The sequence below is a fragment of the Macaca fascicularis genome, chromosome 5 (assembly GCF_037993035.2).
Source record: "Macaca fascicularis isolate 582-1 chromosome 5, T2T-MFA8v1.1".
NCBI classification, from domain to species: domain Eukaryota; kingdom Metazoa; phylum Chordata; class Mammalia; order Primates; family Cercopithecidae; genus Macaca; species Macaca fascicularis.
The window spans coordinates 108,238,628-108,254,618 of record NC_088379.1 but is presented as its reverse complement, the minus strand read 5'-3'; the positions used below and the strand labels follow the sequence as shown (position 1 = coordinate 108,254,618).

At 37.1% G+C, this 15,991-nt stretch overlaps 1 protein-coding gene across 5 annotated transcripts in view; it reads right to left on the bottom strand.

Annotated features, from left to right (window-relative positions):
- Positions 1–15,991, bottom strand: part of NFKB1 (nuclear factor kappa B subunit 1) — a 123,426-nt gene that overhangs the window by 38,308 nt on the left and 69,127 nt on the right. For all 5 annotated transcript variants that reach the window (XM_045392700.3, XM_045392701.3, XM_005555555.5 and 2 more), the window contains 3 exons: positions 14,934–15,082; positions 1,320–1,483; positions 88–246 (listed from right to left, as the gene is read on the bottom strand). In XM_045392700.3, the coding sequence (XP_045248635.2) occupies positions 88–246; positions 1,320–1,483; positions 14,934–15,082 (472 nt within the window). The remainder of the gene's footprint in view (positions 1–87; positions 247–1,319; positions 1,484–14,933; positions 15,083–15,991) is intronic.

Sequence of the window (15,991 nt, the reverse complement as noted above, 5' to 3'; positions counted from 1 at the left end):
TTCCCCAGGACTCAGCTAGCAAGTAAATGGCAGGGTGGGCTGGAAGTCTATTCTTGGTGTGCCCCCTGTTGGAAGTGAATTACTCACTACTGTCATAGATGGCGTCTGATACCACGGGTTCCAGGCGCCTTGTGAAGCTGCCAGTGCTATCCGGAAGAAAAGCTGTAAACATGAGCCGCACCACGCTGAGGTCCATCTCCTTGGTTTGCTGCAGAGCTGCTTGGCGGATTAGCTCTTTTTCCCGATCTATGGCCATACAACACAGTCCATTCATGCCCAGGGAAGTGTGAACATTTAAAAGACCATGCTTTTATAAACCACAAATAATGTAAACTTACAATAAAAAACCCATTTTCCTCTTTTGAAACTCTTCATATTGCTAATAAAATGTTAAAAACAGTCTCATTTATGTCATCCAATATGAAAGGCATCAAAGACCTGCATTTTCTCTGGATTACAGTAAAAACTCTCTTCCATGTATCAGATCGCCTCCCTCCTCTCCTGTCCTCCCTCCACCTTTCCCTTTTCTCTCTACAGTAAGAGTTAAAGGCACACAGGATGTGATCAAATGGAACTGAATAACCCTACTAGGCACCAGCTGTATTGAGAAGTATGCAAATTATTCCAAAAGCTGTTTGGGCACAGGGATTGAGCTCATTCCACAGTGCCAAGCAGAGAGCCTGGCACATAGTAGGTACTCAAAAACAACTTCTGAAGGAACTGAATGACTCAGTGACATCTTGTTTCTTCCCTCCTGCTGGAGTTTTCATGCTGATGGATATAGTCATAATTAAGCTATAATATCATAAAAGGTAGTGATTCAAGAGACAAGTACTACAAGAGAGCTACAAATGAAGGGATGTGGAATTTCAGAGGAGGACAGAGTTCAGAGGGCTTTGGAGCAGAAGAAGCATTTGCTCTGAATCTTGAAAAGGTGGCAGAATTTGGATATATTCATATAAGAGAGTGGATAAAGGCATTCCAGGAAGAGGAGAGAGCAAACATAGAAAGAATGTGCCAAGACAGGGAAGTGAGAAATCATGGTGCTCCTACCAAGTAGTACAGTTTGACCTGAAGGGGCTGGAGATGAGGCTGGAAAGGTGCTGGGGCCAGAGAAGGAGGGCTTTGTATGCCAGGCTATGGAGCCATAGGTTTTATACTAGAAGTAGCAGGATGCCATCAAGTTTCTGAGCAGGGAAAAGGTGACAGCAGTGTGGGGTAGAGACTGGAAGGGATGCAGATGAACATATAATTCATACAGATGAAAACCAAAGCCTGGACCCCTTGGGGAGGAGCAAGGCCAGGAGAATGATGCTTACCTCCCAATTGCCGGTCCCCTCCACCTTCTGCTTGCAAATAGGCAAGGTCAGGGTGCACCAAGAGTCCAGGATTATAGCCCCTTATACACGCCTCTGTCATTCGTGCTTCCAGTGTTTCAAATACTTTTTTCTTTGTTACATGAAGTATACCCAGGTTTGCGAAGCTGGAGAAAAAACAGTAACAGCAGCAGCAACAACAACCAAAAGTTAGGCACTTAATGTCTAGAGAATCTGGCTTCACTTGTAAATTTTTAAAAAATACACAGGCCCTCAAATGTTTTATACAAATCTCTTGGGGCTAGATGCATTTCAGAATTCAGTGTATTTTTGATGTTAGGCAATATATGGCATATACTGCATATTACATAATACTCTAAGCAGGTCTGGGGTACACAATGTAGTCAAACACATTAGTATTTCTACAGTGAAATATATAATTGGACTCACCAAATGGAAAAATAAAGACTATAAACAGCTACATGTCAGATCAGATTGGTTTTTACTACCAAATGAGTCTGCGATAAACTTGGAAGAATGTTTTGGTTTTCAGAGCTTATTTGACTTCCAAATTGTGATTAAGGGAGTGGGAGCATATGTGTCTATGTGTCTTAATGAGGAAGTCTTACTGGGTTCATTTTGAAGTATTTTCTATGGGAGTTGTATTAAAAATTAAAAATTCAAATATAATACTAACACTTCTTAAGAATAAGAGGAGTATTATATTTGGAATGATTATTTTCCTTTTGAATCATCCTTGGGTTTCTGAATGGGATTTAAAGTCTACCTGTAATCTTATCTTCTCCTGAGTTATCTTTAAGGTTGGAATTATTTATTACCATTAGAGTTGTCATCTAAATATACATGTAAACAGGGATGGAGAATCTTATATCTCACGAAGGCTACATATCTATAAAACAAAATATGTTGATAAGCTTAAAAGCAATTAAAATGATTTATAAGAAAATATATAAAATGTTCCAGCCGTTCACTTTTGAAATTAAAGTGTATGAAACAAAGAAGTCGATTCAATAAATATAACAGGCAAACAAAAAAGGACTTTACCAAGGAGATTCATTCATTCAACAAATATTTATGCAGATCCTTATCAGTGCCAGGAAATGTCCTAGATGCTTTTGTCCGCAGTAAAAGAATCTCTACCTTCACTGAATTTATATGCTAGTATGACAACGGAGAAGAAACAAAGAAGTAAATTATACGATACAATTTAGAAGGCAATAAGTGTTATCCAGAAAAATAAGGTAGGAATGAGGAACAGGAGAGGTAGTAGAAAAAAGCATAACATTTTAAAGTAGGGAGAGGTCAGGAAGGACACTCAGTGAAAAGATGACAACTGAGCAAAAACTTGAAGGAAGTGATGGGGAAGACATGAACATATGAATGATGAAGGCAGCAAAAAGAACAGTAAGTGCAAAATTCCTGTGGTAGGACCACGTTGGTGTTTTCAAAACACAACAAAGGCAAGTTCAATGTAGCTGGAGTGAAATGAGCAAGCTGTCAGAAGTAAGTAAAGAATTCAGAGAGGTAAGCAGGGGGCCAGATCCTTTAAAGCCTTGTAAGCTTACGTAAGGATTTTTTCTTCTAGCTTTTACTCAGAAAGAAAGAACAAAAATTAGTAGAGGAAAGAAAGAGATTTCATGACAACTGAATTGAAGGAAAGAATGAACAAGCTAAGGTAGCAAGGTCAGATAAACTAGGGAAGAAAATAGGAATTATAAGGCAGAATGAAATGAGGCCCAGAGACAGAATAAGTCATGTGTTCAGGCAGATGAAAAAAGTGGATAGCTAAGATACAGAACAGAAAATATACCACTAGAAAATAAGCTCCTTGAAGGCAGGGATGTCTAGTCCCTAGAACAATGCCTGACATATGAGTGTTTAAGTATCTGTTGATAAATGAATGCATGAATTAATACAGCACAGAAAAATATGCAGCATGACATACTTACATGCATAGAAGTATAAGCAGTTTTTCACAAACAATACCTCCATCTTTTGGCCCTTTCAGCCCTATTCCCATATAGAACTTCCCTAACTGCAGGAAAATGGGGTTATCTCCTCGGAAATAGCAATGATAAACATCTGTGTAACACCTTACCCTTTACCGTCAATAATATGCTTTTCATGTATATTGCCTCATCTAGTCCCTGTGAGAAAAACATCATCCTTATTAATTTATTATGTGAATAATGAAGGATTTACTCTGGTTAACAAATGAAACAGTACAGAAGTCAGTCTTCTGCTTCAGGTAACGATAGAGTAAAACAGACTGGATTGAACCTTAAATATCTAAAATACATGAAGAAATGGTTTTCAAACACTAGAAAACAGGCAGCACAGACAGTAATCTTAAAGAAAAATAAATAAGGTGAATCCTGTAATTACTCTGGCTTAATGCCTAGAAAGTCCCAGGCTGCAGCACAGGAAGGAGGAACCCCAATAGGGCCTGGCAATCTCCGAGGTTGAGGAGACACAGTTAAACACTGGAGGAAGCCAAGGAGGCTAAGACTCACAAGCAGAGCACCGGAGAGGAAGAAACTTCAAACAGAGATACACTCAGAGACCACTGGAGTCTTCAGCTGTGTGTGGGGAAAGTCCATCAAAGCTGGGAAAAGAACCACCATAGAGGTGGAGGCAGAAAAATTACTGTAACACATATAGGGTTGGAATACTTCAAGAAATCTTGTAATACATGGAGCATCAGGTTGAAAATTCAGAAAGGTACTGCCTTAGTAATGATGTCAAATAAACCCTAGAGTAAAGGTTTCTCTGGTCTCTCTGACAAAGCTTAAAAGCAGTTTAGAAAGAATCAGACTGTTCCCAAATATAACTTCATCCCAATCCTCAAACATTTAAAAGCATACCAAAAAAAAAAAAAAAAAAAAAAAGGAATCCAGGACTCAACGCTACAAAATTCAAAATATCTGTCATCCAATAAAAAACTACCAGGCATGGAAAGAAACAGAAAAATAGCATGTCCTTAGAGACTTACAAAGAGACTTAGACTCCCATACAATAATAACGGGAGACTTTAACAACCCACTGTCAACACTAGATCAACGAGACAGAAAGTTAACAAGGATATCCAGGAATTGAACTCAACTCTGCACCAAGAGGACCTAATAGACATCTACAGAACTCTCCACCCCAAATCAACAGAATATACATTCTTCTCAGCACCACATCGCACTTATTCCAAAATTGACCACAGAGTAGAAAGTATAGCACTCCTCAGCAAATGTACAAGAACAGAAATTATAACAAACTGTCTCTCAGACCACAGTGTGATCAAACTAGAACTCAGGACTAAGAAACTCAATCAAAACCACTCAACTACATGGAAACTGAACAACCTGCTCCTGAATGACTACTGGGTACACAATGAAATGAAGGCAGAAATAAAGATGTTCTTTGAAACCAATGATAACAAAGATACAACATACCAGAATCTCTGGGACACATTTAAAGCAGTGTATAGAGGGAAATTTATAGCACTAAATGCCCACAAGAGAAAACAGGAAAGATCTAAAACTGACACCCTAACATCACAATTAAAAGAACTAGAGAAGCAAGGGCAAACACATTCAAAAGCTAGCAGAAGGCAAGAAATAACTAAGATCAGAGTAGAACTGAAGGAGATAGAGATACAAAAAACCCTCCAAAAAATCAGTGAATCCAGGAGCTGGTTTTTTTGAAAAGATCAACAAAATTGATAGACTGCTAGCAAGACTAATAAAGAAGAAAAGAGAGAAGAATCAAACAGATGCAATAAAAAATGATAAAGGGGATATCACCACCGACCCCACAGAAATACAAACTACCATCAGAGAATACTATAAACACCTCTATGCAAATAAACTAGAAAACCTAGAAGAAATGGATAATTTCCTGGACACTTACACTCTCCCAAGACTAAACCAGGAAGAAGTTGAATCCCTGAATAGACCAATAGCAGGCTCTGAAATTGAGGCAATAATTAATAGCCTACCAACCAAAAAAAGTCCAGGACCAGATGCATTCACAGCTGAATTCTACCAGAGGTACAAGGAGGAGTTGGTACCATTCCTTCTGAAGCTATTCCAATCAATAGAAAAAGAGGGAATCCTCCCTAACTCATTTTACAAGGCCGACATCATCCTGATACCAAAGCCTGGCAGAGACACAACAAAAAAACAGAATTTTAGACCAATATCCCTCATGAACATCGATGCAAAAATCCTCAATAAAATACTAGCAAACCGAATCCAGCAGCACATCAAAAAGCTTATCCACCATGATCAAGTGGGCTTCATCCCTGGCATGCAACGCTGGTTCAACATACACAAATCAATAAACGTAATCCAGCATATAAACAGAACCAAAGACAAAAACCACATGATTATCTCAATAGATGCAGAAAAGGCCTATGACAAAATTCAACAGCCCTTCATGCTAAAAACTCTCAATAAATTTGGTATTGATGGAACGTATTTCAAAATAATAAGAGCTATTTATGACAAACCCACAGCCAATATCATACTGAATGGGCAAAAACTGGAAAAATTCCCTTTGAAAACTGGCACAAGACAGGGATGCCCTCTCTCACCACTCCTATTCAACATAGTGTTGGAAGTTCTGGCTAGGGCAGTCAGGCAAGAGAAAGAAATCAAGGGTATTCAGTTAGGAAAAGAAGAAGTCAAATTGACCCTGTTTGCAGATGACATGATTGTATATTTAGAAAACCCCATTGTCTCAGCCCAAAATCTCCTTAAGCTGATAAGCAACTTCAGCAAAGTCTCAGGATACAAAATCAATGTGCAAAAATCACAAGCATTCTTATACGCCAGTAACAGACAAACAGACAGTCACATCTGAATGAACTCCCATTGACAATAGCTTCAAAGAGAATAAAATACCTAGGAATCCAACTCACAAGGGATATAAAGGACCTCTTCAAGGAGAACTACAAACCACTGCTCAGTGAAATAAAAGAGGATACAAACAAATGGAAGAACATACCATGCTCATGGATGTGAAGAATCAATATCGTGAAAATGGCCATACTGCCCAAGGTAATTTATAGATTCAATGCCATTCCCATCAAGCTACCAATGACTTTCTTCACAGAATTGGAAAAAACTACTTTCAAGTTCATATGGAACCAAAAAAGACCCCACATTGTCAAGACAATCCTAAGCAAAAAGAACAAAGCTGGAGGCATCATGCTACCTGACTTCAAACTATACTACAAGGCTACAGTAACCAAAACAGCATGGTCCTGGTACCAAAACAGAGATATAGACCAATGGAACAGAACAGAGGCCTCAGAAATAATACCACACTTCTACAACCATGTGATCTTTGACAAAGCTGACAAAAACAAGAAATGGGGAAAGGATTCCCTATTTAATAAATGGTGCTGGGAAAATTGGCTAGCCATAAGTAGAAAGCTGAAACTGGATCTCTTCCTTACACCTTATAAAAAATTAATTCAAGATGGATTAGAGACTTAAATGTTAGACCTAAAACCATAAAATCCCTAGAAGAAAACCTAGGCAGTACCATTCAGGACATAGGCATGGGCAAGGACTTCATGTCTAAAACACCAAAAGCAACAGCAACAAAAGCCAAAATTGACAAACGGATCTAATTAAACTAAAGAGCTTCTGCACAGCAAAAGAAACTACCATCAGAGTCAACAGGCAACCTACAGAATAGGAGAACATTTTTGCAATCTACTCACTTAACAAAGGGCTAATATCCAGAACCTACAAAGAACTCAGTCAAATTTACAAGAAAAAAACAACCCCATCAATAAGTGGGCAAAGGATATGAACAGACACTTCTGAAACGAAGACATTCATACAGCCAAGAGACACATGAAAAAATGCTCATCATCACTTGCCATCAGAGAAATGCAAATCAAAACCACAATGAGATACCATCTCACACCAGTTAGAATGGCAATCATTAAAAAAATCAGGAAACAACAGGTGCTGGAGAGAATGTGGAGAAAGAGGAACACTTTTACACTGTTGGTGGGACTGTAAACTAGTTCAACTATTGTGGAAAACAGTGTGGCGATTCCTCAAGGATCTAGAACTAGAAATACCATTTGACCCAGCCATCCCATTACTGGGTATATACCCAGAGGACTATAAATCATGCTGCTATAAAGACACATGCACACATATGTTTATTGCGGCACTATTCACAATAGCAAAGACTTGGAATCAACCCAAATGTCCATCAGTGACAGACTGGATTAAGAAAATGTGGCACATATACACCATGGAATACTACGCAGCCACAAAAAGGATGAGTTCGTGTCCTTTGTAGGGATATGGATGAAGCTGGAAACCACCATTCTCAGCAAACTATCGCAAGAACAGAAAACCAAATACTGCATGTTCTCACTCATAGGTAGGAATTGAACAATGAGATCACTTGGATACAGGAAGGGGAACATCACACACCGGGTCCTATTGTGGGAGGGGGTGGGAGGAGGGATAACATTAGGAGATATACCTAATGTAAATGACGAGTTAGTGGGTGCAGCACACCAACATGGCTCATGTATACACATGTAACAAACCTGCACGTTGTGCACATGTACCATAGAACTTAAAGTATAATAATAATAATAATAAAAAACCTAATACAATGGAAATGCTATATATTAAAAAAAGGAAAACATGATTCATAATTAGGATAAAAACTAATCAAAAATAGATCCAGAAGACAGAATTTGCACACCAGTACATTGAATAGCTATTATATATTCCATATGATCAGAAAAAGAAGAAAGCATTGGTATGTTAAGGAGTAATATGGCAGATATGAAAAAAAACACCAGAAACAAACCTATAGAAATGAAAACTATAATGTCTAAGAAGAAAAAATACACTAGATAGAATTAAGAAGATATTAGCCAGTACAGACAAAAATATTGGTGAATGTGCAGACACAGTAATAAAACTATCCAAAATGAAACAGAGAAAAAAAGATTTAAAAAAACCCAGATCATCAGTGAGCTGTGGGACAATTTCATATAGCCAAATACATGTGCAATTGGGGTTCCAGAAGAAGAGGAAGAGGAGTGACAGAAAAAATATTTGAAAAAATAATGGCCAAAAAGTTTTAAAACTTACTAATATATATAAACCCAGAGATCCAAGGATCTCAATGAACCCCGAGCTCAAGAAACATGAAGGAAACTATGCTAATATACATATAATCAAATTGCTTAAAATGAGTGAGGAAGAGAAAATCTCAAAAGCTGCTAGAGAGAAAAAAAAATCATATATAGAGGAACAAAGATTAGATTGACAGGTGACTTCTTGGAAACAAGGCAAGTCAGAAGACAGTGGAACAACATAATTTAAGAATGTGAAAGAATAATACTGTTAACCTATAATTATTTTTTTTGAGACAGAGTTTTTCTCTTGTTGTGCAGGCTGGAGTGCAATGGCCTGCTCTCGGCTCACCGCAACCTCCACCTCCTGGGTTCAAGTGATTCTCCTGCCTCAGCCTCTCGAGTAGCTGGGATTACAGGCATGAACCACCATGCCTGGCTAATTTTGTATTTTTAGTAGAGACGGGGTTTCTCCATGTTGGTCAGGTTGGTCTCAAACTCCCGACCTCACGTGATCTGCATGCCTCAGCCTCCCAAAGTGCTGGGATTATAGGCGTGAGCCACCGTGCCTGACCTGTCAACGTAAAATTCTATACTCTTCAAAATATCTTTGAAAAACAAAGATAAAATAAAAAACTGTGAAGACATACACCAACCGAAAAGAATTCATCAGTATCAGATCAGCAGTATAATAAAAGGAAGTGCCTCAGGCAGAAGAAAATGATACCAGATAGAAATCTTGACCTATGAAACAGAATGAAGAGCACTGCAAATGATAAATACGTGGTTAAATATAAACACTTTTTTTCTGATTTAAAAAGTTTCTTTAAAAGATAAGTGACTGTTTAAGACACTTTTCAAAAGAAGACACACATGCCACCAACAAACATACGGAAAAAAGCTCAACATCACTGATCACTAGAGAAACGCAAATTAAAACCACGATGAGATATGATCTCACACCTGTCAGAATGGTTTTTATTAAAAAGTCAAAAGATAAAAGATGCTGGCACGGCTGTGGAGAAGGGGGTACACTTATATACTGCTGGTGGGAGTGGAAATTAGTTCAACCATTGTGGAAAGCAGGGTGGTGATTTTTCTTTTTTTTCTTTTTTTTTGCCCTTGTAAACTTGCTTTATTTATTTTATTTTTTTATTATACTTTAAGTTCTAGGGTACATGTGCACAATGTGCAGGTTTGTTACATATGTATATATGTGCCATGTTGGTGTGCTGCACCCATTAACTCGTCATTTACATTAGGTATGTCTCCTAATGCTATCCCTCCCCACACCCCACCCCATAACAGGCCCTGGTGTGTGATGTTCCCCTTCCTGTGTCCAAATGTTCTCTTTGTTCAATTCCCACCTATGAGTGAGAATATGCAGTGTTTGGTTTTCTGTCCTTGCAATACTTTGCTGAGAATGATGGTTTCCAGCTGCATCCATGTCCCTACAAAGGACATGAACTCATCCTTTTTTATGGCTGCATAGTATTTCATGGTGTATACGTGCCACATTTTCTTAATCCAGGCTGTCATTGATGGACATTTGGGTTGGTTCCAAGTCTTTGCTATTGTGAACAGTGCCTCAATAAACATACATGTACATGTGTCTTTATAGCAGCATGATTTATAATCCTTTGGGTATATACCCAGTAATGGGATGGCTGGGTCAAATGGTATTTCTAGTTCTAGATCCTCGAGGAATCGCCATACTGTCTTCCACAATGGTTGAAGTCCCACCAACAGTGTAAAAGTGTTCCTATTTCTCCACATTCTCTCCAGTACCTGTTGTTTCCTGTCTTTTTAACGATTGCCATTCTAACTGGTGTGAGATGGTATCTCACTGTGGTTCTGATTTGCATTTCTCTTATGGCCAGTGATGATGAGTATTTTTTCATGTTTCTGTTGGCTGCATAAAAGTCTTCTTTTGAGAACTGTCTGTTCATATCCTTTGCCCACTTTTTGATGGGGTTGTTTGATTTTTTTCTTGTAAATTTGTTTAAGTTCTTTGTAGGTTCTGGATATTAGCCCTCTGTCAGATAGATAGATTGTAAAATTTTTCTCCCATTCTGTAGGTTGCCTGTTGACTCTGGTGGTAGTTTCTTTTGCTGTGCAGAAGCTCCTTAGTTTAATTAGATCCCAATTGTCTATTTTGGCTTTTGTTGCCATTGCTTTTGGTGTTTTAGACATGAAGTCCTCGGCCATGACTATGACCTGAATGTTATTGCCTAGGTTTTCTTCTAGGGTTTTTATGGTTTTAGGTCTAACATTTAAGTCTCTAATCCATCTTGAATTAATTTTTTATAAGGTGTAAGGAAGAGATCCAGTTTCAGCTTTCTACATATGGCTAACCAATTTTCCCAGCACCATTTATTAAATAGGGAATCCTTTCCCCATTTCTTGTTTTTGTCAGCTTTGTCAAAGATCAGATGGTTGTAGAAGTGTGGTATTATTTCTGAGAATCTCTTCTGTTCCATTGGCCTATGTCTCTGTTTTGGTACCAGGACCATGCTGTTTTGGTTACTGTAGCCTTGTAGTATAGTTTGAAGTCAGGTAGCATGATGCCTCCAGCTTTGTTCTTTTTGCTTAGGATTGTCTTGGCAATGTGGGCTCTGTTTTGATTCCGTATGAACTTGAAAGTAGTTTTTTCCAATTCTGTGAAGAAAGTCATTGGTAGCTTAATGGGGATGGCATTGAATCTAAAAATTACATGGGGCAGTATGGCCATTTTCACGATACTGATTCTTCCTGTCCATGAGCATGGAATGTCTTTCCATTTGTTTGTGTCCTCTTTTATTTCGTTGAGTAGTGGTTTGTAGTTCTCCTTGAAGAGGTCCTTCACATCCTTTGTAAGTTGGATTCCTAGGTATTTTATTCTCTTTGAAGCAATTGTGAATGGTAGTTCACTCATGATTTGGCGCTCATTTTGTCTGTTACTGGTGTATAAGAATGCTTGTAATTTTTGCACATTGATTTTGTAGCAGTGAGGTGATTTTTCAAAAAGCTAAAAACAGAACTATCATTTGACCCAGCAATCCCACTGTCGGTTATATACCCAAAGGAATATACATCATTCTGTCATAAAGACACATGCATGTGAACGTTCACTGCAGCACTATCCATCATAGCAAAGACATGGAATCAACCTAAATTCCCCACCAATAACATAAATAAATAAAGAAAATGTATTACCATATGTACCAAGGAATACTATGCAGCCATAAAAAAGAATAAGATCATATCTTTTGCAGGAACATGGATGGAGCTAGAGGCCACTGTCCTTAGCAAATTCATGCAGGAACAGAAAAGCAAATACTGCTTGTTCTCACTAGTAAGTGGGAGCTAAATGATGAGAACTCATGGACAAAGACAGGAGCAACAGACATTGAAGAAGGCCTTGTTTCTCCTCTGTATTTTTATATTTAAATATCCACTCCTAGTGCTTGCCAGTTGGTATATGCTATATGTATTAATTGAAAAAAAATTCTACATCTCTAAATCAGAGCTGCCAGAAAGCAGAGAGGGTGTGGTGATTACCAGTGAGGGAACTGGCCTAAAGCAAAGTCAAAGAACACACATATTTTCCATGGAATAAAAATGTCAAAGAACTAAAATACATTGAAACAAATTGTTGATATTCAGGATTTAAAATAAAACACCAAACTAAGATTATTATTATTATTATTTTTACCAAGAAAGGCAGTAAAGGTTAATTATATAAATGAATAAAAAATAAAAAGACAAAATTAAAGCTAATTTTAAAAAATATGAAAATGACAAATCCCCTACATTACAGCAATCGAACTTATAATCAAGACTCAGTTATTTAAAACATGAATATTTATAACATAGATAAAATCCTTTTGAAAGTAGAAACTAAGTTTATTAAGAATTCATGCTGAGGGAAAGGTGAAGATAAACACTCCAAAGAAAGTAATTCCTTTGGTTTTGACAATTTAAAAGTTATTTATCTTCTTACTGCCATTTTTTAGATATCTTTTTTTGTATGTTGGATTAGTGCCTTGCTTGTGAATCTAAACTCTTTGCCTAATCTGTATTATTGAAAACAGGTTATCTTAGCTTCATTTCTAGTATTGACAAGTCTAAGACATAATTTTGGCTATCTTCCTAAGTTTCTCTATGTGATACTCTTATCTACAAGTCAGAACTAAATACTAATAATCAATGTCATACCATAAATATGTATGTGGCAAGTTTGCTCATGTTATTTCATAATATTACGTAATGTTAGTTCAGTCTAGAATTCTGGAGATGTAAACGGCCTAAACATAAGATTCTGTACTGAAAACCTCTCATTTTATGAGGGAAGACATTAAGGTCCTCAAGAAGTCATATAACTTGCCCCCAGTCCTCTGTTGAGAGCAACAGTACTGGGAATAAAATTCTGGTTTCCAGAATGCTAGCATGATGTTCTTTCTATATAAATGCAATAAGTTTTGACATTGAAAACCTTAAAAATGTATATACATAGAGAGATAGAAACAAATGAATTATGAAGGAAATAGTGTATTTTGGGAAACATTGTAAGCAAAAATTTCTCAGCTAAAAATCAAATTAGAAAGTGAGTACTGGCTTTTCATAGAAAATGCTAAACACGTAAGACTACTGAGTCTATTGTAACTCTCAAATGGCATCTTGATTAAACTTCTCACTGAAATTGTATAGGGTTAGAAAATCTCACTGCACTGCAATCAGACATCATGATCAAACTCAGGAGCTGAGATGCTCAAAATGTTTGTTGAATGAATGAATGATGAGTTCTCCCAACTACTGAGCCCACACCCCACTGCTCTACAAGAGAGTGAAAGAATCCCTCACTTTCCCTGGAGACAATTTACTTCTATTCCCTCTTTAAGGTCTCAAATTTAAATAACCATTAGTTCTTTCTAAAATCCTGAAAGATCACTAAAGCAAACCACAGAAACACCAAATTATAGACAACATACTGGAGGTTTTATAATAAATATTAGTAGAAAACTTCATGTAAAATTTCCTCTAAAGGATATGATTATAATATAGATTAAACAAGACCAAAGAAAATAAACTTCAAACTGACAGAAGCCTACTGGAATAGATCTGCAGGAACACTAAGTGATCAATTAGTCTAAAACTGTGACAAATAGCCTGCATTTCAAAGCTCTCCTAGGTCAACCAGGAACTGGAAGGGTATTCCACAACTCATGTTGAACAAACTGTGACATATAACAGGAAACATGCCAGTCTTTCAAGAGGATGTTGAAACAAGTTCATATAAAGCACACTTTAATTTTTCAAATCAATTTAAGCTTCTTCCTTCAATCTAGAGTCTTTTGTTTTCTAACATCAAAAGAATCCGATTTTAGTGACTTAAAAGAAAGCTCTCTCTCTAGGTTTTTCACACTTAAATATTTTTACAGTCAAACAAAGAAATACCTAGGAACATGAAAGCACAACCTCCAAAATAATAACCAATTTGAAACTTGATCGGAATTCAAAGCCTGAAATGCAACCATCAGCTTAATTATGGTTGATTTAAACAATTCCTTTCTTTGAGTGAATAACCCAGATTAACTGGGATTTTAGTATAAACTATTCAAACTAGGATTAGAAAACCCTGAAAAATGTTTTCAAAAATTAAACAAAATTAAAAATGTCTTCTTTTGCATTTAAGGACTCCCAAAGAAAGACTTAAAACAACAATTTTTAGAATTATTGACTGCACATATCAGTTTGTATTGTGCGCTATACTATTATTCTGTGTGCTATTTTAGTGTATTAGGAAGATGAAAATATCTGCTTTTTAGCACAATAAATATGTCTTATTTAAAAACTTAATTCTTTTGGATTGAAATTACTTCTATAAAACTTCAATTATTAAAAATTGCTTGTTTTATTTGATCAACCGTTAAATGAATATGTCATTTTTTATTTACATTTCAAGCTTAACGAATGCCAAAATAAATTTGCATTCCTTGGCTTCTTATCTGTGCATACTTTCTAAGCAGCAGAGAGCTGAAATGATATTTAAACATTCACTTAGAGTCCTAAATATTCACACTATAAATCCACTGAAGAAATCATCAAGAATGTAAAACTATCCATAAAGTGATGATTTCTGCTACAGTTAGGTTTCTTTAAATGTGTCCTTATCTTTATTTCTAGGAGAAAAAAAAAATTAAAAGTGGCACAAATACCTTGTAGGTCAAGTGACCACATGTAAGTGATCATCCAAATTGGGCCACCTCTGAGAGTAGAAGAGGGTGCTCTAAACAATTAGGCCAGGTGAAAACTGGGCAGTCTCAGGCAAATCTAGACATGTGGTCACCTTACTTCCTGGAGTCCGAATGAAAGCACAAGTTTACAGTTTTTTGAGGCCCTTTGAGGGTCTCAGAAAGGTCCCTAAGCCTGTTCATTCTAAGTTTCTGCATCCCATATTCTATCTGTTCCTACCTTCAACAGCATCATATACCCTTACTTACCCGACCACCATGTCCTTGGGTCCAGCAGTTACAGTGCAGATCCCATCCTCACAGTGTTTTCCCACGAGGCTGTGGGCATGCAGGTGGATATTTTTTCCATTTGTGACCAACTGAACAATAACCTTTGCTGGTCCCACATAGTTGCAGATCTATATAAGAAGCACATTTCAAAAGTCAGCACACCTGACTCTCCAGCAACATGGAAAAATGTTTATGATATGCCAGTAAGTATAAAAAGTACAATATAAAATTATTCATATATGTATAGACATTATTACAGCCCTGTTTTGAAAAGTATGTGATGAACAAATGACAGGGTGAAAGTAAATGAAAATGTTAATGGTGGTTGTTTTGTGTAGTGGGAAGATACACTCCAAGAAGCAGGCCACTTAAAATACAGTATGTGTTGTGAAAGTTGGAGCAACACATCTTAGAGGATGCTGTGTTGTCATGAAGCCTCCTTTCCTATTAACCAAGAACGTGCTTTCCTCTGCACCCTCATCAAAATTCTTGGTTACAAAAGCTGGGTAAATGACTGATGAGAAGGAAACTGGTGGTTGATGGGAATCAAAGGAAGAAGGGAGGTAAGCAGAAGCAGTCCATCCTAACTCTGTGCCATGTGATTAGACAGAATCCTGCCCAGGGACCTGGTTCTGAAGTTTGGCTATAAACACTCAAGCATGAGGACTTGGCCTCCAGTCATCTCTTAGGATACCTGAGCCTTCAGTAGCCCTCTCTGACTTCTGATAATTGAGTTACATATGCTCAGGTTATAGTAAGTGTTTTCAGTTAAAAAAAGTACACTTCTTAAGTACAAATCCTTAGATTTCACCCCTGTTTTGCTGTTGTTTGATAAAATTAGTTTTCTGTTTAAAGTAATTTATTTTTTATTGGTATGTCTTTAAAATGACAATAGCAATAAAAAGGAAATAGCATGGAGATAACAACATTTGTAGCAAAAAACACTTTGATACCCTTTCTTATTAGTCACCTAGCCCCCTATAATAGACCAGATTCCTTCCTTGAGAAAGTGCCAAGACTAAAGTCATACTAACGTT